Raw genomic sequence first — 27667 nt, forward strand, 5'->3', positions numbered from 1 at the left:
TTAGAAAATATATAATGTAATTTATTAATTTGGTTAATTCTGGTTTTCACATACAGAAGTTTATCATCACATTAAAAAACATACAGATGTGCGCTTCCATTCTGGACGACCCATCAATGCTTAGCTTATTGTGTTCATTTCACAGGGTCTTTGAACAGAAGCCGAAATCACCTCTGAGTCTCTGAGCCCTTTTGATCAAAAACATTTTAGTAGCTCGTCCAGTAAATGTAGCCATTGAAGTCCGAGTAAGTCTTAAGAACACAGGCTAAAACAATAAAAACATTAAGGCATGAAATGGTTACCTTTCCCTTGTAAATCTCATAAAAATCCCTTATTCGGTGCTCATTGATTTGTCCATGTATTTAAAATATGCTTCCTTCAAAAGACATTCCTGGCATGTAGCGGAAGTTCCTTAAACATTTCCTGTCACATCCTTACAAGAATAATAAAAATGGTCTGTTTCCTTGACCATCACTCAAATTCCAGCAGTAGTTTCCCATAGGTTTGTGCGGATGAAGGGAGGGGCCACAGGTGGATGGGGGCGGAGCATCTGCTTCATAACTCGAAGAGAGGATGAAAAGGAGAGGAGGAAGTGATCAGCTATAATAAAGGAGAGTTCGTGAGCAGCCACAGCAGAGATGTGCTGATGGAGAGGTTATCAGAGAACCTGCGTGAGGATGATGATGATGATGATGATGAGCACAACAGCACCAATCACACCAAGTATGATCATCTTCTACAAAAGAAGACACAAACACAATCCATTACTCCAACAGCAAACATCTAATAGCTTCAACCCATCACTTTTAGATCAATCAACAAAGCCCTCCAGAACCATAACACACAGAGAACATAGAAATAAACACTAAAACCAAACCAAAAAGATGCCCCCCCCCCCCCCAAAAAAAAAAAACACAGCATGCTTGACATCCCAGAGGAAGACTAAAGATCAACTAAAATCCTGGTCACAAGAGCTTCATATAAACAAACACCAACACCATTCCCAGCTCCAAAACCTTCCACACGTTCCTCTGAAATTTACTCACCAGAGACTTTATCTTAGACCTACAGATAAACCCACAATCAAGGCAATAATTGCCAAAATCGCCACAACCACAGACACTATAATGATTGTTTTCTGTGAAGAAAAAAACAACAGATGCACACAACTGTTAGCATCTACTGTAATATTTGCGTAACAATTATTCAGACATAAACTGACACAGATCCACTGACATTCATTTCAGGACTAAACTTGCATTCATGGAATAGACAATTTCTAGAAAACTGGCATTAAAGAAAGAAAGAAAGAAAGAGAGAAAGAGAGAAAGAGAGAGAGAGAGAGAGAGAGAGAGAGAGAGAGAGAGAGAGAGAGAGAGAGAGAGAGAGAGATTAGTTAGAAGAAAGAAAGAAAAGGAAAGAAAGAAAAGGAAAGAAAGAAAGATAAGATAGATTAGTTAGAAGAAAGAAAGATTAGTTAGAAGAAAGAAAGAAAAGGGAAGAAAGAAAGAAAAGGAAAGAAAGAAAGAAGGATTAGTTAGAAAGAAAGAAAGAAAGATAGATAAATAGAAAGAAAGAAAGATTAGTTAGAAGAAAGAAGGACAGGGAAAGAAAGAAAGAATTGATTTTTTTAAAGAAAGAAAGATAAGTTAGAAGAAAGAAAAAAAAGACAGAAAGGAAGCAAGAATGAAAGAAAGGATTAGTTAGAAAAAAGAAAGACAGAAAGAAAGAAAGAAATAAAGAAAGAAGGATTAGTTAGAAAGAAAGAATAAGAAAGAATTGAATTTTTGACTTTGTAAAATTTTGATTTGAATTACTTTTGTGTGGTTTGTTGTACCTTCGTCTTTGACTTTGTCTTAATAGATCTCTTTAATGAACTTGTTTACATCATTTATCACTTTATATCATGTTATGCTGTTCGTTTTCTCTATTACTATACATTTAAAAGGGACAGTTTACCCCAAAATTTTAATTCTATCATCTATAACTCGCCCTGTATGACTTACTTTCTTATTTGGAACACAAAGAAAGATATTTTGAGAAATTCCTGAGTGTTTTTTGTCTATACAATGGAAGCCAATGGGGTCCAATGTTGTTTGGTTCCCAACCTTCTTACAAAAACAGCTTCCTTTTTGTTTAACAGAAGAAAGAAAGTCATACAGGTTTGAAACGACATGATTGTAAAAATCTTAAAGAGCAAAAAAATAAACTTGTACCTGTACAACTGACAATTAAGAGACATATTTTCATTTTTATATACACGCACAGATGAATCATTCACATTAAGGACTGTGAATTGAGCAAATAGTGTCAGTTTAGATTTCATGTTGAACTTAATGAATTTTCTGATCCTGTTCTCCCATCCCCACATCATTTCCTGTATTTTCTATACTATCTGTATCAATAAAAGTGGCCAAAATTGCCATGCTAACACATGGAGCCATGGTAAGCTCTCACTCGCACCACAAGATGCCGTTTGTCTTCATGTTTCAACACAGTTCTTCTCAGCTATATGAATGTGTTTGTAATATGTCAAATATTTAGTTGCCAACAAGCCATTAATATGAAATGTAAACTGACGACGTGGCTTAATGTTTATTTCATTACCTGAAATACACTGAAATCCTGTAATAGAAAGTGTCAGGGCGTATCAGGATTAGTATTAATAACTGAGTTTGTTTGTGTGACTCTGTGTAACGTCATAGGGTTTGGACACAGTACGGAGATTCGTTAGGGAAGGGTGGAACAGAGGGGCGGGACGGGCTGATACTCATCATGAACTCACACGCCGAGCCTCCTGCTGATATTTAGCAGCTTTTTTAGTGTCAGCAACCGCCCGCTCCACAAAGCCAACAGACTGGTCCATGTTGTTCTCAATCCTTTCAATCATACCACCCTACAATGGATTTCGGGTGAAGAAGAGAGAAGGACAAAGAAAAAGAAGAGGAAATAGAGAGGGCAGAGAGAGAGAGAGAGAGGGGTGGGGAGCAAAAAAGGAAGAGAAAAGAAACAGCAGAAAGCAGCGACTGTTATTGTAAGGTCAGCTTGAGCGGCGGCTGGTGAGATCTGTACCTTCCTGGATTTACTCTGATACTTGACTGCTTTCTTAGTTTCAGTCTTTGCAGCTTCAACGTGATCGACTGCTTTACCCACATTCACTTCAATGTTATCAATCATGTTGCCCTGAAACATATGGAGGGAAAAAACAATATAAACACATATATGGTGCGTCTTTCACACATAGATGTGAAGACCGGGGCTAGTTGACACACAGGGAAGTTATGTCCGATCCTAGACTTAAAGGGTTAGTAGTTCACCCAAAAATGGAAATTCTGTCAGTATTTACTCACCCTCATGTTGTTCCAACCCCGTAAGAACTTCGTTCATCTTCGGAAAACGAATTAAGATATTTTTGATGAAATCTGAGAGCTGGATCACTCCTCCATACTAGTCCATAGGCTTCTTGAGGAATTGAAACTTGCCGGCCTCGAAAAGTTATTAAAGACATCGTTAAAATAGTCCAAGTGACTTCAGTGGCTCAATCTTAACTTTATCAAATGACGAGAACACTTTTTTGCCCAAAAACAAACAAAAATAACAACTTTATTTCAACTATTCACTTCCTTCTCTGTGCGCCTCTAGTCAGTTAACGAACGTAGTGTGATAGCGTAGAGCTACGTCACACATAGGCTCACTATTGGCTGACGCTGGTCGTGTGTGAGATGCGTGACGTACAATAACAGAAGCTTACGCTATTAAACTAGTAACCTGACTCGAGGCAGAGAGAGAAGTAAACGAATAGTTGAAATAAAGTCATTATTTTTGTTTGTTTTTGCGCACTAAAAGTGTTTTCGTCGTTTGATAAAGTTAAGATTGAGCCACTGAAGTCACTTGGACTATTTTAACAATGTCTTTAATAACTTTTCGAGGCCGGCAAGTTTCAATCCCTCAAGAAGCCTATGGACTAGTAGGAGTGATCCAGCTCTCAGATTTCAACAAAAATATCTTAATTTGTGTTCCCGAAGATGAACGAAGGACTTACAGGGGTTGGAACAACATGAGGGTGAGTAAATACTGACAGAATTTCCATTTTTGGGTGAACTAACCCTTTAAATAGTCAATGTGTTTTATGAACTGGAACTTATTTCATGTACAATAATGCAGAAATATAATGCAGAAAAAGACTTTGGCTATATAGAAATTGGTTTTCAAAAACAAGCCCACCCTGAATCACTGGAGTAAAAAGTGTTACAACTAGCCCCGGTCTCCCTTATACACTCTGTAGAACAGGGACTTGAATAAAACAGATTAGTTAGAGAAATACCACAATCTTACCTTTCAGTTATCCTCCATAGCAAGCAGTTAAGCAAAATAATGGTGGATTGGTCAAAATAGTATTTTATAAATATATATATAGCATAGACTCGAAAACCTTGTGAACTGCAAAGGTCTACATAAACAGCTGCCTTCTAAAGAACTAATAAGTAATTGATTGAAACCCGCCTCAGCAAATTATCACTCATGCGTGAATTATATGCAACCGTTCAAAAGTTTTTTTTAAAACGGTAATACTTTTATTGAGTAAGGATGCATTAAATTGACAGTAAAGACATTTATAACATAGCAAAATATTTCCATTTCAAATAAAAGTTTTCTATTTCATCTAAAAATCCAGAAAAAAGTGCGTCACGGCAGCAACAACAGTTTTCAACATTGATAATAAAAAGAAAAATTGATCGTGCTTGAGTCTGTTCACGTCCTTGGGATAATACGTTTACATGACAGGGCTATTAAAGTCAGGCGGTACCCAAAAATACAGAGATTTACAAGTAATACACTTAAATATGATATAAATAATTGTATATTTAGCAGTTTACTTGATTATGCCCTCCATTTCTTTCTTAAATGAGAAATGCGATGCTGGATTACATGTTGACTGAATTGATGTATCTTATATACAGTAATTATGAAGTATAGATTTGCTGCCAACTGTTCACCTTTAGTGTTTCTATGGCCCTGTATACACCTGTATTAAGATGCATTTTGGTCGATCAGATCACAAGTAGATGGTGTGAACAAGGTCTAAAACGTTTTGAGCTTATTTTGTCCATAAGATCGAAAGATACAGCCCATAAATGTACCACCCATCGACCAGAAGTGGCTGAAAATGGACAAAAGTAATGGATTAAAACACTAGGTGTAAATGTGAATAGGTCTCCCTTTGTCTACTTGTGATCCGATTGACCAAAACACATCTTGTTACCAGATGTAAACAGGGCTTATGATGCTTAAAATGTTGTCTAGATTTCAGAAAACCAATATCAACAACTTCTTCTAAACAAATCTTGGAGGTGTAATGGGTGAATAAAGTTTGTGACCAAATTAAATAAGGCAAAAATGAATGATAGGAAAACAGGCAGTAAGGGAAATAAAAAGGTACGAACAAAGAGGAGTTAAGAACACTCACATGTGAAAGAAGGGGCTGATGGGAAGTCACTCCGACCTGTTTCATATGGCTTAGCAACCAAGAGACCAAACCAACAGAACGAGTTTGAACAAAGAGGAAGAGAGGAAAGGATGCTACAGACCAGACATAGAGAAGCAGAGAAAGAGAAGGAAATACATGACAATGAGGGGAAAGTTAGAAAACAATGACAGTGAGAACGGATGGAGAAAATATTGGACAAACAGATGCGTGTGATGAAAGTGTGTGTACCTGGCTCTCCACCAGCATGGCGATGTCCACAAACATGTCATGCAGTTCCTTTATGCTGCTCTCCAGACGCACGATGTCTTTGTGACGCGCTTCAATCTCACTCAGCGCTTGTTTAGAGATCCCTGAATCCACGATCTACAACACAAACAGCCGTTTTATCAGGATGTAGTATGAAATATTCATATTCAACAGATTTTGGGATTACTTGGTCTTGAAATATTATGGTCAGGTTATGGTCTAAGACTATGGTCTCAAATTATGAGTGTTTTTCACCATCAATGACCAGTTAAACGGTTACAAAATGTACCTCAGATGTAACCGGTGTTAAGAGACCACTGCTTTAAAGCTAATGTTACACTGTTATTTCTAATGTTAAGTAACCATTGTTACTTTATATGAAAAGTATTGTGTTTGCATTGCATTTGCATTATAAAGTAAATGTGTGGGCTACTTCTGCACTGATGCTATGAGATAAGGATGTATTTATATAGCAACCACAATCACAGGAAACAATGAATCACTCCAATGTTACATTTGTGACAAAATATTGCTAGATGTGCTGATTAGACCGGCCAGAGTCAACATATTTAATTAATAATTAATAATTTTTTTTAAATATGGGAATACCATTTTTTCTAACCAATGAGTTTTTACATTGTTATTGATTTATTGAATAAAGATTCAGTTTCAATCCAATAAAATATTTTAGAGCTAGACATATATATATATACAGTATATATATATATATATATATATATACATATAAATATATACATATATATATATATATATATATATATATATATATATATATATATATATATATACATACATACATACATATATATATATATATATATATATATATATATATATATATATACACACACACATATATATATATATATATATATATATATATAACTATAATTTATAACATATATATAATATGTTGCTATATAATATACTATAACATATATATAAAAACTTGTTATATAATATATAACAACTTTTTTATAATGAATATAAAATAATGAATTCATTATGAATTCATTATTTTTTATAATGAATTTAATAATGAATTCATTATAAAAAAGTTGTTTTAATATTTTATTAATTTATATGACTGATCCAGGTCTAGAAATCATACTTTTAAAGCTAAGCTGCCTCATATATCCATGTTTTCCAAGGCTGCTGGAATCCTTGTTCTTCATAGAACTGTATTATTATGAGGGTGAAATAAAATAAAAATATGTTGATTTGTAGTTATTTTTAGCATGTTTTTCATTAGGATGCTGATTTTTAAAAGGCATCTGTCTGACTCTGAGATGGAGAACGAGAGCATGGCTTGTGTAAGATTAGCAACACATTATTAGCTGTTTGATAATGTAATCATGGCAAAGACTAATTAGTTACAAATTAATAAATTGTCCATGTACTGAACTCTTGTTATTTAACTATGCCAATTTCACATTCTAGGGCACCTTTAAAGTGTGAAATTATTGACTGCAGGGGGACTTGCAATCATTTTAAGTCATCTTAAGTTCCCCTAGAGGGTATTTTGCCCTGTCCCATTATAATTGAGAACCACTGCTTTGGAATATGGATCACTGCACTGTCCATGGGAAAACGATTTGAATTGTTGGTCTTGACTCCAGCTCGGTCCCACACACACACCCAAACAAAGGCACGCATTACCCCTGCAGTGAAAACGGCTGCGTTTCCTCCCTCCAGCATCTCCTCCAGCTCCTCATCAGTTGTGGCTTTACCAGCTAGAGCCAGAAGCAGAACAAAAGCAAGTCAAAGACAGAAACGAGAAATAGCACAGCGTCAGTTTGACACGTTTCAACCGCAAGCCTGAGAGAGAAACGTGTTGTGAGCTGCACACTGTATTGCTGAGGTGATATTTAATAAGGTCTCCAGCACTGGAGCGAGTGTGCGGGCGACACTTACTGATCTCCAATTGTCTCTGAATGCGACCTTTGCTTTTCTCTCTGAAGTCCACCTGAGCTTCATTGTATTTGGTCATCACGTCAACAAACTTCCTGGAAAGAACAGCGTGCTGGCGCGGCAACATGAGAGCAGAGTTAATTGAGCGTGTGTATTTGTGTGTGTTATGTGAGCGGGATGTTGACTCACCTGTGATTTGCGTATTCTCATGTCGGCTGATATTCTTTCTGCTTCTTCTGTCTCGAGATTCCTTTCAATGGCTGTACGGACACATTCACACAGCGCAGGGTTACTATAGTTAACTACAACTAAAACCATAAAAAAATAAGCATGTTCAGTACTTTAAATGAAATAAATGACGTCAAGTAAATAAAATGAAACGGAAAATTCTAAAATAAGAGCGAATCCAGATATTTAATAAAACTAAATTGGTCTCTCAATGATACTGAAATAACATTGACACGGGGTAAACTTTGCATTAAAGGTGGATAAATGGCTCACATTATTCTGGGTCAGATGTGTTTGAAAAGCCAAACCTTTTTAAGTGTGTCCTAATTCTTTGCCCTAATGGGAAAAGCACAAAGCAGGCCATGCAGCACATAAGGGCACTTACTCTTGAGTTTGTTCCGAGCATTGTTGGCCATCTTCTTGATGTCGTTAGTAAGCGCCTCCAAATCATCCTGTGTCTCTGTTCACAGAGAAAAAAAAAACACTGTATAAGAATGGATAGACAAAAGGAGATTAAACGGCACTGGATCGTGTATGTTCTGCCATTGTTAAACACTCCCATAGGAATGTTTTATTGCTCAGAGTTTCCTCTTTCACAGCTTAGGAGACTTAATGGAGTTATATTTCATATCCAGCTCAGCAAGGGTATTTGAAAGAATTTAATGTTTTTTTTAAAAAGAAGTCTCTTATGCTCAGCTAGACTGCATTTATTTGATCAAAAACACAGTAAAACTGTACAATTGAAAATGTGTAAATACAATTTAAAATAACTGTTTGGGGAAATGGTGATACATTTTTCAGGATTCTCTGATGAATAGAAAGTTCAAAAGACCAGCATTTATTTTAAATAGAAATCTTTTGTAACATTATAAATGTCTTTTCTGTCACTTTTGACCAATTCTTTAGATCACGAGCAGAACTTTCCAGTCCCGTCACGATAATTTGCCCCGTTTAGTAAATCTGGCCCTTAAAATTCATCAAAAAGAACCTCACTGACTGTAAACATTTGAATGGCAGTGTATCAATTTTCGCTCAAATGTTTCTTCAAAAACCCATTAAATTAGACAAATTTATTTCTCAATATTCATTTATAAATATTGTATTGTTCATTGTTAATTCATTTGAATTCATAATACAACTAATTATCTAAGATAATGTAATAAACAACTTGAAATGTATTAGTACATACAAACAGGGCTTTAAATGATTCCAGACGATGAATAAGGGTCTTATCAAGCGAAACGATCGCTCATTTAATAAATAAATAATAAAGTTCAAGTTTTATAAGCTCAAATGGTCGCCTTGCTCTGTTCTGTGTGACTCTCCTGTTTGAACTCTTTTATCAAAATGAACGAATCTTTTCCTGAGTCAATTCGTTTATTTAGTTTGTTGAATGAACCAAATGACATGAAAAAAGATTTGTTTATTTTGATAAACGAGTTTGAAAAGGAGAGTCACACAGAACAGAGCAAGGCGACCATTTGAGCTTATAAAACTTAAACTTTTTTTTTATGAGCGATTGTTTCGCTTGATAAGACCCTTATTCATCGTCTGGAATCGTTTAAAGCCCTTTGAACAGTTTGCAGTTTGAACTGAATCTGTCCTTTAGACCTTGAACCGTTTGGTTCCCATTGAAGTCCATTATATGGAGAAAAATCCTGGAATGTTTTCATCAAAAACCTTAATTTTTTTTTCGACTGAAGAAAGAAAGACATGGACATCTTGGATGATATGGGGGTGAGAAATTTATCAGCAAAAGTTTTTTTTTTTAAGTGAACTACTCCTTTAAGACCGCTTAAATAGTTTGGAGTATCTAAAGTTTGTATGTTACATTTGTAAAGAGCTGTGACTGAAAGTGTACTGACTTCCTCAATTACGGAGTGGTTTGGCAGCTCCATTGTTCAGCAGAGAAGTCAGATCAGTAGTATAGTGTGGTCTGCCTCAAAATATTATAGGTTAAGATCTTCCCACTATTGATGACCTATATATGTTTGCAGAGAAAGGGACTAACCATTCTGAGAGTTTTAGGACGTACTACTTTGTCATAATTATGCCTTTAACGGACTCTCTGTCGCTTAGTTATGTGCATCCGGTGACCGTTCAAACTGACCTGTCAATCATCTCGTCACAGATAAAATCCTCCACATTCAATTTCATTTAATTTCTTAGCAATTCTGAGAGAAATACAGAGGCATGTTGATCTGCCAGTCGTGGGTCTTTTATGCAGAGACTCTCCTTGTGTTTGCAATTTGCATAATGACGCATTTATAAGTTAATGACCAAACGTATCTTTACAAAAGTTCCCAATGCTGTCTTTGGATAACATATACATTTCTTTTCATCTGGTTCTGATTATGACTGATTATTAATCACTCAAACCCTTTTATCTAATGGTGCATTCATGTGCATTTTCCACTTGTGAACTGGTTACCAGTATGCTGCGTTCAAGTGCTTTGGTTGAAGAAATGTGGTAAGAATGGAGATCCAGACCTGTTATTTAGCTAAAACTATTTTAGATTGCTTAAAGGCCTGTACACACCGGGACAAATATCAGTACGCGTTATTCGCCAACGTTTTTCAACGCGTTTTTTGTGTTCACACCGAAGCGATTTTCGATGACGATGAGCCGAGTGAACCTGCAAATTCATTCCCTGACATTAGATGGCGCCCATTTGCCATGCAATACCACTCCATTCAGTCCTCTTTTATCAAGATGTTTGTAGTCGTAGTCGCGTTTGTCATAGTTTTTTATGTTCTAGCACCAACGAGACCAGCAGCTCTACATTCATCTTGCCTCACATCTTCCTCGTCTTATTTCTTCCTGTCTGTGTAGACGGCGACGCTACTTGGCGTAGATCTTCTTCACAGTTGCATATGTGTGCTCGGCAAGACCGTTTTGTGTTTGAGCGCCCCCAAGTTGTGTTTTACTGTAACTTCAGAAGCTCCAAACACGTGAGCAAAAGCAGCAATTTCATTGGTCGGATAGTTTTTGGCGCATCGCGTCAAACTAAAAAAATGAACCTGAGGCGTTTTTTGTTTTTTTTAAATGATGCTTTTACGTGTGGCGTTTTTGGTGTGAACACTCATATTGGCGCCCTTTGTTTAGTCACGAGGCGTTAAAAGTCGCCGAAAAAGGCGCGTGAAATTCGTCCCGGTGTGAACAGGCCATAAGTCATCTGCTACAGCAAGAAAATTATTTATCAAAACGGTAAATAATATGTGGTATATTTTCTAGATCATGAATAGAACATATTTTTACCATTCACGACAGTAAAATTTGCTCTCCGCCATTTTGAAAAAGTCATAGGTTATCTCGGAAACTCGTTCAACAACATATGCTACTAGTTGCCCAGTGGAAAATACCACATGAGGGGGTGTTCATGTGCATTTTCCACATCGTATTTTGGTATTTACCATAATTACCATGGCACATGAACGCACCATAAACCTCTCTACTTAACCATCGGACTCACACATCTGCCATATTTGTAGTTCAACGCTTTTTATTTGTGGTTGTAGTTCTAATCGAATCCTCGTTCAAAGCGCAATGGTTTGTAGGTAATATAGCCGTTAGATCCACAAATCAGCACTTCAGATTCTTACCTGGAAAAGTAGACCATCTATGTGTATGATTTGGGACACACTAATTCGAATACTATTTAGTACAAAAGTCTGCAAATTGGAATGCACCATGAGTCACCTGTTACTCAGCGGTTACTACCAGTCAGTGGAAAACACAGTGTTGAACTGGGTCATGATGAGTGCGTGCATGAACGTGTCTTACTCTGGTCTGATGTTGGTGCAGAAAGAATAACTGAGAAAAGTTTCTTCACTTCGGTCACATTCTCATCAATCTTATCAATGCTGTTCCTTATGTCTTCGATCTGAAACAAAGAAACAAGGTCACTTTAAACGCACAAACCACAATGACACACTTTCAAGTAAAGCACATCAGAAGTATTTCCACAAACATGGGTGTAAAATATACAGAAGAACGTGCCTGGCCGAAGAACTCATCCATAAAAGCAGCATTGTCCACAGCGATCTCAACATCCTCGTCATCATGATCGCATGTCTGAAACAAATATCACGGAAAGACGTAAGGAAATGTCAGTTGTGTTTTTAATGATCATGCAATCTTTTTACACACCAGTCACCCTTATGCCCTTATGATTGGTAAGTAACTCACTGTCATTAATTCACTGTCTAGAAACTAAATTACAAATTAGTACAAATTTGGAAAGATATTGAAACTCTATTGATTGCACATCTAGAGGAGTAATCCCTGAAAATAAATGGTAATTTCCTGGCTTGGGAATACTGAGCCAATCAAAAAAACTGATAATGTGAAATATTAACATAATGCCTGCAGGAATGCATAATATGCAAAGCAGTGTTTCCCCTAGAAATTTTTCCAGCAGCGCTACTGTCACGTGCCGGATGGGTGGGTGGGTATCATATCTATACATGTTTTACACGTTCCTGGTATTAACAGTTTTTTTTTACGCAATTTGGTGATGACGTCACATTGGGGAGAAGCGGAGGAAAGTGCGCCTCAGCCTAGTATTAGAACTAAGGTGACTAACTGGGATGAGGAAGAGTTGGCAAGAAGAGGCAAATGCATGATGGCCCGCAGCCGTATAATTTTGAACCTGCTAGACGTTAGAGGGCAAATGAAGAATTGCGAAAAACTGATGGCCGTCAAAGCCAATTAAATGCATTGTTCATTGAACGCGTTCAGGCCAAGCGGTAACATTCTAATCTGAAAGATGAAGCCTACCCGGAAGTGCGAAAAACTGCAATCCATCTCAAATCCGCTGGAGGCCGGTCCCAAAAGGGAGCAAATGAAGAGTTCAGATGCAAAAGCCTCTAAGTGCCATTTGAAATTTTCTTCTAGAATGATGATTTTTATCAAACTTGTATATTTAAGTTCAGTGATTTCACTTAAATGGCAATGATAATTACCTATTAATTGTTATTTAAGTGAAATCACTGAACTTAAATATACAAGCTTGATAAAAATCATCATTAAAGAAGAAAATTTCAAATGGCATTTAGAGGCTTTTGCATCTGAACTCTTCAAATATCCATAGACGTCATGTTAAAGGAGAACTCCGGCGCAAAATGAACCTTTGGTCTAATTACACATTGTTACCTAGTCAACCGTTATCTGAGTTTTGTTTTCATGATTGCTGAATGTAAATAGTTTTATCTCTAAAAACAGTTTAGCCTATAACAATGTAATAAATTATTATTATTAACGCTAGTATAACGCTAGTATACAGGGCATAGAGTAATGACAAATAAAAAACGCTAGTTTATACCACTAACAAGGCTCAAAATAGCCCGACACTAACACGGTAGCATAATAAGGGTCCCTACATTCAAACCGAAGCATTGAGAACTTTGTCAGTGTTCATACAGTTTAATAAGAAGATATTTTATACACACAGTCAACTTCGCGAATACAGGAAGAAGCCATCTTTGAAAAATAGTCTCTACCAGTCGATCTACGAACGCCGATCCATGTGTGCTGGTGAGATGTGAATAAGGTGAAAAGGTGAGCGCGAACAGTAGGCTACGTGTACATACTGAAGAGAAGAAAACGGTTCGTGTTTGTGTTTCTTCCGAAAAACAACGGACCATATGAGATTCTGCACAGTTCAGCGCACTTGGATCGGCGTTCGTAGATCGACTGGTAGAGACTATTTTTCAAAGATGGCGTCTTCCTGTATTCGCGAAGTTGACTGTGTGTATAAAATATCTTCTTATTAAACTGTGTGGACACTGACAAAGTTCTCAATGCTTCGGTTTGAATGTAGGGACCCTTATTATGCTACCGTGTTACTGTGGGGCTATTTTGAGCCTTGTTAGTGGTATAAACTAGCGATTTTTATTTGTCATTACGCTATGCCCTGTATACTAGCGTTATAGGCTAAACTGTTTTTAGAGATAAAACTATTTACATTCGGCAATCATGAAAACAAATCTCAGATAACGGTTGACTAGGTAGCAATGTGTAATTAGACCAAAGGTTCATTTTGCGCCGGAGTTCTCCTTTAAAATATCCGTTTCCACAGCATAAATTCATGTTTTTGCAGTTTGGTCCCAAGGACTTTTATTGTAATCTTCAATATGTTCCGCGTGTCTGACAACTGTGAGGGGGGTGAATTTTTTTCTAACTCGTTAGTTTAAATCATATTTAGATATAAAACGTATGACAAATAAGGGCGGTTAACTTTGATTGACAGCTGATAACGGGCTGTGCCGAGTGGAATTTGACGCCTCTGCCATGATCTGACACAACACATCATCCCACCACTGTATCCTTTCTGAACATTTGTATTTTGTATTTCCCAAGATTTTCAAGTATGGCGCCGCCCATACACCCCATAAACAGCCTCAAACCAGTTCTTCAGAGAGTTTATGGCTGACGTCACAGACGCTTTGTCCATATTTTTTACAGTCTATGGTTCAGGCACAACACTGCCTACCGGTAACACGCAGTAGGTGAACAACAGTGAAGGCTACTGGTGAGTCTCCGTGTTAAGTCTGCCCGAAAATGTGTTTCGAGATCGCCCCAAAATGTCCGGGATTCGGATTTTGCGTTCTACAGTCGCCATTCATAATTTTTACTGTGGCGAGCAGGACGAGTGAGGGCCGTGTGGAGAACGACGTGAGGCCGGTTGCGTGAGTACTGATGAGCGACACCTGTGAGACCAATCTCGTTACCGGTCTCGTATCTCTCACGGAGGAGCGGGAATTTTCTTAGCAATAGCCGCTTTCCGACCAAGTGGTTACAGTAACTTAGTTATATGAACTGTCCACTTCTAAACAGTTCTAAGAACTACTCTCCCCCAAACTCGGATTTGCTGCTTGCGTTCTAGCCAAGTGGCCATAGGAACTGGTAGGAGGGGTAACGCAAGCACGGCGATGGGCTTGCGGCCACATACAACAACAACAAACCAGCATAGAGGAGGCTATTGCAATGTTCCTGTTCTGCCTTGCCGGGACCTTAATAACGGAGAACGAACAGCGGCGTTTAAAGATTATGCTTGAGTTCTGTACGGAGAAACACAGAAGACGAAGGCTCCAGCATCATATGATATTAAGTAATATGACGGAAGAAGATAAAGAGCAGAGCGCAGGAGGCAAACAAAACGACGGGTAAGTTTAGCTAGCATTAGCAATTAGCTGGTTGAATGCGTTATGTTTGTCTTAATCCTCGTTGTAATGTTTTGCAAAAACACACCGCGCGCTACAAGTTCCGTGTTAACAGTGGGCATCACTTATAAGTTGAACCAATCTACGTAGACCTAGGGAAAGGGAACTAAAAAAGTCCTCGCTCTAGACTAGGTACTGAAAGAGTTATAGGAACTACGGTCTGAGGAACTAAAAAATCCCCAATTTAGTCCGGTCGGAACACGAGAAAAAAAGGGTTATAGGAACGATAGGTTCTAGGAACTGCAAAAGTCCCTCCGGTCGGAAAGCGGCTAATGTTAAAACGCAGATCAACCGATCACTTTTTTAGCGTTCACGTAAACACTACATTCAGATTCACCAATCGGAATGAATTCAGTTAGATTGAAACAAAAGCTGTGCATGTAAACAATGAATGTCGACCGCAGAAAGCAAAAGTTGAATCCCGTACATCGACGGCCGGGACATATCTGGCGAAAAGAGGATGGTAACCCCTAAAGTTACTACTCAGCTTTCTCCACAGGCCAAGAGCCTGCTAGCTTAGCTTCCAAAAAAAGATGGCTGACACTATGTGCAATCCCAATCCTCCATAATGCATCCGTCTGCGTATTCAGCTTCGTCCATATTTTCAGAAAATTTCGGCCTGTGAAATCCAACGCACTGGCACTGATCTGTGATTGGTCTGTTAGCGCATTAGGTCCAACCCCCTATGGGCGGGTTTGAAAGGGTGGGAACTAGTGCTTGTAGTCTTTACAGAAATCCCCCCCTCTTACACTTCCTCCTACTATGACGTAAAATGACGATTTTTGCGTCATCGTAGAAGGAAGTGAAAAAGGTAAATAGCAGATTTCTCTCATCTCAGGGGAAAACGAGAGTGTGTTGCACGACCATTCAATAGCATAACTGGGTTTCTAATAATGGAAAGCTTAATGCAAATGGGTGGAGCGTCCCTTTAATAACAAATTCTTTCTCTGAAGCGATTATGCTGGGATATGCAGGTCGTGCAGGCGATAAGTAACTTAAAACCGTTTCATGGAAATCTATTTAAATGTGTTTTTAAAGGGAAAGTGCATCTCATTCCTTAGCCTTACCCTGGAGTTGGTTCACCCTCAATAATCGAAATAATGAACTTTTAAAATAGCTGGAATATAACATCCCACATTAATAGACCAAGTCACGATTACAGTTTTATTTTTTCCCATATTTTTTTACTTATTACTTAAACAGAATATGGCTTAAAACATCTTATTACTTAAAACACAGACAGAACATGACTTTAAACGTCATGTCGTTGTTTATAGCATATGATCCTGATTAAAACAAATCAAAGCGCAACACAAAACATGTCTTACATGCACATTACAAAAACCATAACAAAAAAAAACAATTATAAATTAGTTAACAATCATCTATCTGTGTAACCATTATACTGCTGAATATGTCATCAGTGAATTACATATCAGCCACCGATATAATGTTCACCTCTTGTTCCAAGTCAAGTCTTGGTTTTATAGTCTAGCTCTCTTTAGATTTGGGTTCTGTTTAGTTAATGGGTTTTGTTATTAAACTGCACTTTACGATCATGGCGGTTAAATTGATCATGTCACATGAACATCTGGTGTTACAGGCCTCTGCTGACAAGCCACAGTGTAAACTGCTCTGAAACAGTTGCTTTAGCAAACTGCCAAATCTACACTTTAATTGCATGTATAGTCTTCCTAAATGGACAATACGGCTCTCTATAAAAATCCTTACCAAAGTAAGTAGGGTCAATTGTGATTTTGTGCAATGTTACAGCTGACCTGCACAGCACTTTATAAGGACAGAGAGGTGTGTCTTGTGATGTTTTATGAGGGGCATGTGGAAACGAGTACTGTTTTCTATTTCAATAATTGCTTTACTGTCATATGATGCAATTAAACAAGTTAACACCGTCATAGAACAGCGCTTCGTGCATGATAACATAACTCAAATGTCAAGACACACGAGGGTTAAAGTCTGAGTGAAATCACACCTTCTTTATGACTACTCAAGGATTTCTCTACAGTCATCAAACTTGCGGCTCTGTCACTTCACCACAGAGAGGCCAAACACACACACACACACACACACACACACACACACACACACACACACACACACATCTTTGTATCTCTGTGATATGCTACATGAAGCTCAAACACTACAACTCATTCAGCATTTCTAAGAGATCAAATGACATTTAACTTTTTACAAAAATCATAAAGTATCCATAGTTTGTACCAAGATATATATTTGCTTCAGTAAAACTGTCGTTAATATGCATACTTTGTCATTTGATGTCATTTTTTAAAAACAGACATACACTACTGGTCAAACGGTTGGGTAAAATACACTTATAATGTGAATTATATAATGTAAACAATATATATGTATAAAATATAAAGTGTTTTCTATTTCAAATAAATGCTGTTATTTTGATGTTTCTGTTCATCAGAGAGTCCTGAAGAAATCCATCACAGTTTTCACAAAAATAGAAGCAGCACAACAGTTTTCAACATTGATAATTATACGTTCTGAAGAATCATGTGACCAAGACTGGATTAATGATGGTGAAAATTCAGCTTTGATCACAGGAAAAAAAAAATCATTTAAAATATATTAAAATAGAAAACAGTTATTTAAATGTGTAATAATATTTCACAGTATTACTGTTATTTCAGTATTACTGCAGTAAAAGCTATATTTTTCTGAAGACGACACATATGGCTCTATGCACGGCGGTATTTACGGTAAAGGTGTAAGGATGCTCGATAACTTCCGCTGAACTTCCGTCCAATGCAATACTGAGAATTTATATTGAATTTTATACTCCATGATTATACTCAAGAAACGTTAGTCACAAAAACAGACAAAACAGAGACCCCTCGTTGTGTTTATGCTTCTTTTTAAAATTATATTAACATAACTATATATAAAATTACATCTAAACGTATGAAAGTTTCGTTTCAAAGATAGGAGGACAGTAAATTTTGAAGACTGCCATAATCCCGTTTTCCTCTGTTCTCCTCCGCTTTAATCTCCCCAACCGGAAACTGACGAGCATCCTTGCGTCAAATGCGGAACTTATGCGTGCATATAGTGTATTGGTACCGTCTTGGTTATCAGAAGACACTAAATATTTTTTTCATTTATTTGTATCATTCGATAAAGGATATTTAATTGTTCCTGCTTATTTTCCTTATTTTAACATTTAAAAACATAATTTAACGCTCACTTAAAAGGTAATCTTTAAAAATGCTAATAATTTAAAAACACTTATATAATTTTTAAAAAATCCAAATGAATAAATTTGTTGTACATTATAAGTGTCAGGGTATAGGTGAGGTATTTAACAAACTAAACTCAAAAACACAAGAATCGGCAGAAGATTAAACTCGGGGCTTAAATACACAGATAGAGTAACGTTGAACTAACTAATAGAGCCTGACCGATAAAGGATTTTGAAGGCCGATACCGATACAAATATTTTTGGATTTTAAAATCCGATATTCCGATATATCGGCCGATATTTTTTTTTTTAATTAAATATTGTTGGATTTCACACACGTGTAAAAGAAAAGCTAACTTTTCTGCACAAGATATGTTTGATACTTTTTCTCTATGTCTAAATGTTCACTCCTCGCAAGTATAACTTACATTTTACAATGCAGGGACTGTAACTAGAGATATGCTAGTTATAAATACAGTAATAATTACTTTATTTAGGCAGAAAAAGTTCACTGTGGTTTCCAAGCTCATTAATGTTAACGTTAGCGGTCTTCCACTGATGATAGTGGCATTAGCCAACTTTGTGGTTAGCTAGTCTATGATGAGCCATAATTTAGCAATAGATAACATCATACTGCAAATTGTAAAACATACATTTTCAATATAACAGGCCAAGGAGAGATGATTAAAGAGTGCTTCGTCCAATTTTATTTTATTTTTTAAAATATTCATTTATTGGCCATTTATAACTGCCGTTACCGATATTATGGAAAATGCCTAATATCGGCCGATAATATCGGCCGGCCGATATACCGGTCTGGCTCTACTAATTAACAATCAAGGAAACTAACAGAAACATAGTCACGAAAAAAATAAAACGAGACAGAACACAGTGAAACCAAAACTCAAACTGAACACATTACAATAATGTTGTGTTTATAATGCTATAATGTTATACTGAATATTATAATGTTGTAATGAGTAAATTCACCAAAAAAAATTAAAAATCTAGTTTTCAGTGTTAGAATCTTAATATTAATATTTGCCATAACAGTGTTGGAGAAAATTACTTTTAAAGGTAATGCATTATCATATTGTGTTACTCCCTTTAAAAGTAACCAGGGCTTGACATTCAGCCACTGTGACTAGTGGTGATTTTCCATAGTTGCTAGCCACTCAGCATTTTCACTAGCAACAATTTTGACATCAATACCATGGAAAAAACAAAACAAAACTGCCATATATATATTTTTAATATTATCTAATAATTTTGCAGCTGGTGTATTAGGCTGCTGTCACTGTAATACCTGACGCACCGATCAATTATACTGTTAAACATGCCTTTTCTTTCTCGATAAACGCTTGCGAACTTCCCAGATCAATAACTCGTGAGCTAAATGTAGTTAAAACACAAATGACACCTTACAACTTTCCTTAAAACAAGCTTTTTGAATTGAATGCTGATGACAAGAACAGAATGACTTACGAAGTTTTAATCCTTAATCATAAGAGCAATATTTTTTTCTTTAGAAAACATCACTGATACTTGTATTAATGATGGTGTGGTGGAAAACATGTTTACATTAGTACATTTTTATGAGAGACCATCAGCCAACACTCTAAAAATAATAATTCAGTGGCTTAGTAAATAATTAACTTTATTAACTTAATAAAATCTCGGAATATCATTTACTTGATGGTTTGAGTCAAACTTACCAAAATGATTGACTACAAATCCAAGTTAAATGTGTCTAAAATTTACAGTTATATTTAAGTATTTGACTAACCAATTATTTATTTATATTACACTAGTGAATTGCAGGACAGCGGACTAAATTTCTCTCAGACAGGACAACAGCGCTGATCTGCTGGAAATGGGATTGATTACACCTGAATTACTTTTTACATTAGTTTTGTTATTTATAACGTTACATGTGGTTGTGTGGAGTATTTTACAAAGGTTAAGAAATTAAAAGTTACTATTACTCATCTTATAAAAGCCGTCAATATTACTTAGAAATATTGTTGTTGTTTTTTAATGTTCTCCTCAATTATTTCAACTTAATTTTATTTGTTAATGTACCAAATGCAGTTACTCAGATCTACTTAATTTGTTTTACCTACATTTACTCAGAAAATATAGTATACAATAGCCTATGTAACTGATTTCATTGCGGTAAAATTCTATTAATATTTTTAAGTGTAAAAATGTTTCTCCCAAAAAATTAAGTGAATCATAGTAAGTTTTTAGAGTGAAGGGCTAAAAAAAAGGCATTATTATGAAAACAAGCACTTACTGAGGTTGTACTACAGAATTTCAGAGACAAAATATTCCTGTTAAAAAATGTAATATTATCTATCCTGCTGACAAAGACTTCTGCTCTCTTCTCAAGTTTACTTGTACTACAAACAATGTGTTGCCAATCCAACGGGTTTTTCTGAAGGTCAAAGACACACTCACACACACACACACATGCAGTGTGCTGGTAAAGCTTTCAACTGAGGTAGAGAGATAAGCATACAAGACACTTCCTAAAGAGGGAATGAGAGAGAGAGAGAGAGAGAGACCCTGAGAGAAGTCTGTAATATTAGTGTTTTTCACTCATCGTCCTGCTAACACTTACAGAAGGTGGACTAGCATAAAAAACAAATGTCAGAGTAGCACAATGTTCACTTCCCACTCAGCTGTTTAATGTCCCACAGTTCCTTTTGTGCTCCAAGAACACCAGTGTGTGTGTGTGTGTGTGTGTGTGTGTGTGTCAGCCTTTAATACTCTTATATGCACACAAAGAAGAAAATAGTTCAGCCACACCAAGTTAAACATTACAGAGAAACACAGATAGAAAAAACCAATTGGTTTAGAGGTTAGAATGATATTTTTCTCAGCAGGATTTCCTTTAGCACAGAGGGTCACACACAGATGAGTCCCAAGAAACTGTTTGCTAAGATAAGCTTCATTAATACTACAGCTCAGATGCAGGGTTAATGCATTAAACAGACCCCTTACCCTAAGAATTAAAGTTAAAGGGTTAGTTCACCCAAAAATGAAAATTCTGTCATCATTTACTCACCCTCATGTCGTTTCAAACCCAAAACACTTCAATCTGAGAGCTTTCTGTCCCTCCATTGACAGCTACGCAACTACTGCTTTGTTGCTTCAAAAAGTTCATAATAACAAATCCATGTGAATTGAGAGGTTTAGTCCAAATTTTCAGAAAAACCTTTTGCTGATAATTTACTCACCCCCATGTCATCCAAGATGTCCATGTCATTCTTTCTTCAGTCGAAAAGAAATTATGGTCTTTGATGAAAACATTCCAGTATTTTCTCCATATAATGGACTTCAGTGAGAACCAAACGGTTCAAGGTCCAAAAGACAGTTTCAGTGCAGCTACAAAGGGCTTTAAACGAAACCAGATGATGAATAAGGGTCTTATCTAGCGAACTGATCGCTCATTTAAAACAATAAATAAAATAGTTTTATAAGCACAAATCGTCGTTCGTGACTCTCCTGTTCGAACTCGTTTATCAAAATGAACAAATCTTTTTCTGAGTCATTTGGTTCATTCAACCAACGAAATGACTCGAAAAAAGATTTGTTCGTGTTCATGAAAGATTTCAAACAGGAGAGTCACAACCTTGCATCATAGAACAGAGCAAGGCAAGCATTTATTTGGCTTTTATTCACATTCAAACAAACTCAAGCTTGAATCTGATTGAAGAATGAACCTCATTGGTTCTTGCTGAAGCTCAAAACTAAGTGCTGCGTAACACGAGAATGAACCTCATTGGTTCTTGATGAAGCTCAAACGTGATGCGTAACACGAGAATAAACCTCATTGGTTATCACACGTCAACCGACCATGCGCTTCAGCTTCCGTTTACCACAACTAATGTGTGAGGTCATGAATGTTTATATGTGAATAAAAACCTAAATTAAATCTGTTCATCATGATCATGATCATGATCATCTCTTCAGAAAATTTGGAATAAACCACTCACTTCATATGGATTATTTTTAACAATCTCTTTATGAACTTTTTGAAGCGTCAAGTGGTAGTTGCGTAGCTTTCAATGGAGGGGTGAAAAGCTCCCAGATTTCATTAAAGATTTCCAGAAGATCATTAAAAAGATCTTAATTTGTGTTTCGAAGATGAACGAAAGTCTTACGGAAACAAGGAGTGGGTGAGTAATTAATGACAGAATTTTTGATTTTGGGTGAACTATCCCTTCTAATATTACAGTATTATCTAAGTTAAATATTATTGCTAATTAGTCATATTTGCATATTTATTGCAGGCCGGTTGTATGTTTTATAATAATATACAAAGCCTATTATTTGTATTACAAAAATAATTTATGTATAAAATTAAATGGTGGCCATTTTTATTTTTTGTATTAGCTCATTTTGGAATTTTTGGAATTTTTCTAGTTTTACTTTTAATTTCACTTAACGAAAAAGTTATTTAATTTTCTTTTTTTTAATAAAAGTTATTTAATTTTCTTCAGTAATTATAACACTGATCAGAATACCGACTTAGGCATGGGAACTTTTGACTAGGACTAGTAAGTTAACCCTGCCATAACCCCCTAGCAACCACCCAAAAAAACACCTTAGATACAGCATAGCAACATACTTAAACACTCTAGCAACCATAAAGCAAAACACTGGCAACCACTCATGTCAGCATTTTGTCCGAGTTTTGCAAGAGAATTTTACCTTACAGAAAAGAAACCAGTAACAGCGGAGTACAAAAAAGCTGAGCGAGTGAGATTGTCTGTATGCAAACCAGCACGGAAACAAAACTATGACTAATGTAAATAAGGTTCGGCCATAAGCACACACGCACACAAGTTCCTCTAGCCAGCCAGGCTGCTTCAGGTACCAGAGTCAACAAAACAAATATTTGACTGAGGCAGAGTTGCCACAGAAACAAATCCTCACCTCTGACCCTGCCCATATAAGATCTGACATCACAACAATCTCAGTCCTCAATAACCCCTTCTGATATCCCATATTCATGGATCAGAATTTAGAAGCATACTTCAATTAGCCTACAAAAACAAACATAATACCTCCATGATAATGCTGGGTCAAAAAAAATTATACATTTCCATTAAAACATGGTAGTACCATGGGACATGTCTTAAAATATAGTACTGCATGATTCTAGATAAATTGAGAATCACAATTTCTTTGTTTAAAATGGAGATCATGATTCACCCACAATTCTGAATAGACTGAACTAAACAAAACAGTCTATTTAAACATTTTTTAAAGTAATTAAAAGGTGATTTACTCTAATTAATTCTGACTTTATATCATGCAATTCTGACTTTATAACACGCCATTGCGACTATATCTCGCAATTGCGACTATATCTAGCAATTCTTACTTTATATCTCGCAATTCTGACTTTATAACACACAAAATTGCGACTTTATATCACGCAATTCTGACTTTATATCTCGCAATTCGTTATATCACGCAATTCTGACTTTATATCTCACAATTCGTTATATCACGCAATTCTGACTTTATATCTCACAATTGCAACTTTATATCTAGCAATTCTGACTTTATAACACGCAATTGCGACTTTATATCTCGCAATTGCAAATTTATATTTAGAAATTATGACTTTATAACAAGTAATTGCGACTTTATATCACGCAATTCTGACTTTATATCTCACAATTGCAAATTTATATATAGCAATTCTGACTTTATATCTCGCAATTCTGACTTTATAACAAGTAATTGCGACTTTATATCACACAATTCTGACTATATCTCGCAATTGCAACTTTATATCACGCAATTCTGACTTTATATCTCGCAATTGCAACTTTATATCATGCAATTCTGATTTTATATCTCACAATTGCAACTTTATATCTAGAAATTCTTACTTTATATCTCGCTATTCTGACTTTATAACACGCCATTGCGACTTTATATCTCGCAATTCTGAATTCATATCTCGCAATTGTGACTTCATATCTCGCAATTGTGACTTTATATCTTGCAATTCTGAGAAATAAAGTCAGAATTGCGAGATGTAAACTCGCAATTGTGAGAAAAAAAGTCTGAAATGTGAGATAAAAAGTCGCAATTACCTTTTTTATTTTTCATTCTGTGACAGAATCAAGCTTCCATAGGTTCATGAAAATCACAAAAAATCTTGATGATCTTGCAAAATGCCATGATGAGAATGTAAGGTAATGGATTGTAAATATGCACTTATAAAAACGTATACGAATTACCTCCTTTATATTAATATAACTTTTGTTTTATTTCTATGTTTATATTAGTAGGATTCTGGGTTTTTAGGGGAGTCTCAAGAGAAGCCAGGTTATATGTTTCCATTGATATGAAAAATGAGGTACATTTAGCAATATAGCAGGTGAATTATATAATGTGTATTATGATGTTACAATGAACTTTATGCCCTTCTCTACTGACATTCAAAGTTGTTCTAAGTTTTTTTAAGGATGTTGATTTTTAGAATAATCTGTGATTCTGAATGCCAGTATCCACACCGGCACATTGACTGACAGCTGCACACATTCTCCTCAAAACATTGGATTAATCCATGCTGTGCCATGCCAAGGCACAACCCACGTAAAGTTGATAATTAAATAAAAAGCTGCAATTGCAGATTTCAAACAGAGATGGCGACAAAAAGGAAGAACTACCGACTGCAGCTTTAATTTAGTTAGACTAGTATTTACTGTGGCATGGAAATTGGAATCAATCAAGAATTGTGAAATCCTGAAAAAAATCCTTGTCATTGAGCCCTGTGTCATTACATCTAGATCGACACACCTAGATTTATAAACTAGTTTATTTACATTTTTGTATGTTTTGGTGATTGGCGCAACACTTGTTTATCACATTGCTGGTACATACTGTACTGTGATATCTTGATGCTTATTGCCACTTATTACACATTCTTAGTTCTGAGTAGCTGCAGATCACGATAGGCTCTCAAGCCACAAACTGTTAAAGGGTTAGTTCACCCAAAAATGAAAATTAAGTCATTAATTACTCACCCACCCCCATGCTGTTCCAGCCCCGTAAGACCTTCGTTCATCTTCGGAACACAAATAAAGATATTTTTGATTGAATCTTAGAGCTGGATCAGTCCTACATAGACTGCATAAGGGACTGGCTCTTGACGGCCCATAAAGTCATTAAAGAAAAGGTTTAAATATTCCATGTGCCTACAGCGGCTCAATTATAAGTTTATCAAGCGACGAGACTACTTTTTGTGCGAAAAAACCATAAATAACGACTTTATTCGACTATTCCATTACTTCCTTATGGGCGCATGCGCGAGAACTGAGACGAGGACGTTCTCCTTCGACTACTTTTTGTTACCGGCTGCTCACCGCTTAGGAGTATTACCGCCCCCTACCGTATAAGATGATGTGCTGATATAGCTGGAAGCGCAAAACTTTCTGTTTACAAGCAGAGGAAGATGCGCGCTGTACATACGCTTTTCAATTAGCGTATTTTCCGCACTACAAGGTGCACTTAAAAGCCTTTAATCTTCTCAAAAAACGACAGTGTTCCTTATAATCCGGAGCGCCTTGGATCATCATTTTATACGGTAGGTGGCGGTAAAACTCCTGAGCGGAGCAGCCGGTAACAAAAAGTAGTCGAAGGAGAAGAACGTCCTCGTCGCAGCTCTCGCGCATGCGCCTATAAGGAAGTAATAGAATAGTCGAATTAAGTCGTTATTTATGTTTTTTTCGCACAAAAAGTAGTCTCGTCGCTTGATAAACTTATAATTGAGCCGCTGTAGGCACATGGAATATTTAAACCTTTTCTTTAATGACTTTATGGGCCGTCAAGAGCCAGTCCCTTAGGCAGTCTATGTAGGAATGATCCAGCCCTCAGATTCAATCAAAAATATCTTTATTTGTGTTCCGAAGATGAACGAAGGTCTTACGGGGTTGGAACAGCATGGGAGTGAGTAATTAATGACTTAATTTCCATTTTTGGGTGAACTAACCCTTTAAAGCCTGTATCTGCCAAAGCAAAAAATAATAAAAAAATACATAAAACATGGTAGTATTGGGATAAATGTTTGAAAAACATGGTACAAGGAGGCCTTCTACCACAAAAAAAAAAATGGTAGAAGGCCTACAATGATACGTTTACTTAAACACAATGGATGTCTAAAAACCATAGTATTAAAACCACTTTTTGGTTAGTGTGGCTAAAGAATGTAAAGCAAATTCGGTCTATTTTTATTTTTCAATAAGTATTTGAAGATCAGCATCATCTCTCTCAACCCATCCCCCATCTTCCCAGAAGCCCATGACCCCCTCCATGAGTCAGGTGACCACATCAGCTGTCCAACACTGCCCTCCTCTCTTCACTCTTACTATATGACTTTTGCTGCCTTTGGCGAGCACTTGTTGGATAATTCATTCACACACTTTATTATTACAGACGCCATAACTTCTGTATTATTCTTTGGTTACTCAAAAGTTACTAATGGTCCTTATTGATACTGTGATCATCTTCTAAAAGTACTGGATCTGACATGGAGGTTTAATTACGTAATGACATTCCTATACACTTGTAGAATAGTTGAATACAAGCTCACTACTATCGGGTCAACTTCACACACACGAAGAAATATAAGCACACTCTTACCGCCTTTAGTTGATCCAGTCGGTCCTTCATCTTTCAATATGTTGTTTAACACTATCTAAACAATAAAATAAATAAATAATAAATAGGTCACAGTCAAATTAGACAGAGGAGTGAGCTGTAACAGTGCTTAGCGGATCGTGAAGTCTGAGTTTCCTCCAGAACTCCGAGTATTCCTGCTCCTCTCCTGTTATTCCACCAAAGGTCCATGCAATATGGCTGCTCTTATCCAAACCAGTAGTTTTTTTCCCCTCTAAATCTATCCGCTCAGAGGATTAAAACAACAGTTGTGTTCAGTCTGCTTAATCTGTCTTCCTCCCTCTCCCTCTCTTTTCTCGTTATAATCGGTCTGAGAGAGCTGTCGTCTCACGCATGCTCTCTCTGTGTCTCACCTACATCACTGGCCGCGGTCACGCCCTGCATGCGCGCTCCTGTTGACACCTGTGTGTACTAAAAAATAAGTACCATCTTTAAGTTCTAATAAATATTACATTTGTTGATAACTATTCATTTGATGCTAAAAACTAAGATCAAGTATGTGTTTCGATTTTCGTGCAGTTTTACTAAATGAAATTTGTGTGCCCAAGTAGCCTACATTATTTCCTTTTAAAATAATTTGGTAAATTCATGATATAATTTATTCTATTTAGTTTGAA

At 36.4% G+C, this 27667-nt stretch overlaps 1 protein-coding gene across 8 annotated transcripts; it reads right to left on the minus strand.

Annotated features, from left to right (window-relative positions):
• On the minus strand, positions 1-27407 carry stx3b (syntaxin 3b). Of its 8 annotated transcripts, none has more exons than XM_089134773.1 (11): positions 27015-27407; positions 11895-11969; positions 11679-11778; positions 8280-8354; positions 7856-7926; positions 7670-7778; positions 7415-7488; positions 5717-5851; positions 2786-2896; positions 1047-1138; positions 1-736 (listed from the first exon to the last, which is right to left on the minus strand). In XM_089134773.1, exons 1-10 carry the CDS (start codon positions 27042-27044, stop codon positions 1055-1057), a joined length of 864 nt encoding a protein of 287 aa, XP_088990899.1. In that variant the 5' UTR covers positions 27045-27407; the 3' UTR covers positions 1-736; positions 1047-1054. The 8 variants fall into 8 exon arrangements, 6 of the variants coding, with proteins under 6 accessions (XP_088990899.1, XP_088990900.1, XP_039504396.1 ...); XM_089134774.1 differs by adding an exon at positions 3073-3183 and having other exon boundaries at positions 1-1138; positions 27015-27406; XM_039648462.2 differs by lacking the exon at positions 2786-2896 and adding an exon at positions 3073-3183 and having other exon boundaries at positions 27015-27402.
• Between the last annotated feature and the right edge of the window lie 260 nt (positions 27408-27667).

The sequence above is a fragment of the Pimephales promelas genome, chromosome 9, assembly GCF_988280905.1.
Source record: "Pimephales promelas chromosome 9, fPimPro1.hap1.1, whole genome shotgun sequence".
In the NCBI taxonomy this organism is placed as follows: Eukaryota; Metazoa; Chordata; class Actinopteri; order Cypriniformes; family Leuciscidae; genus Pimephales; species Pimephales promelas.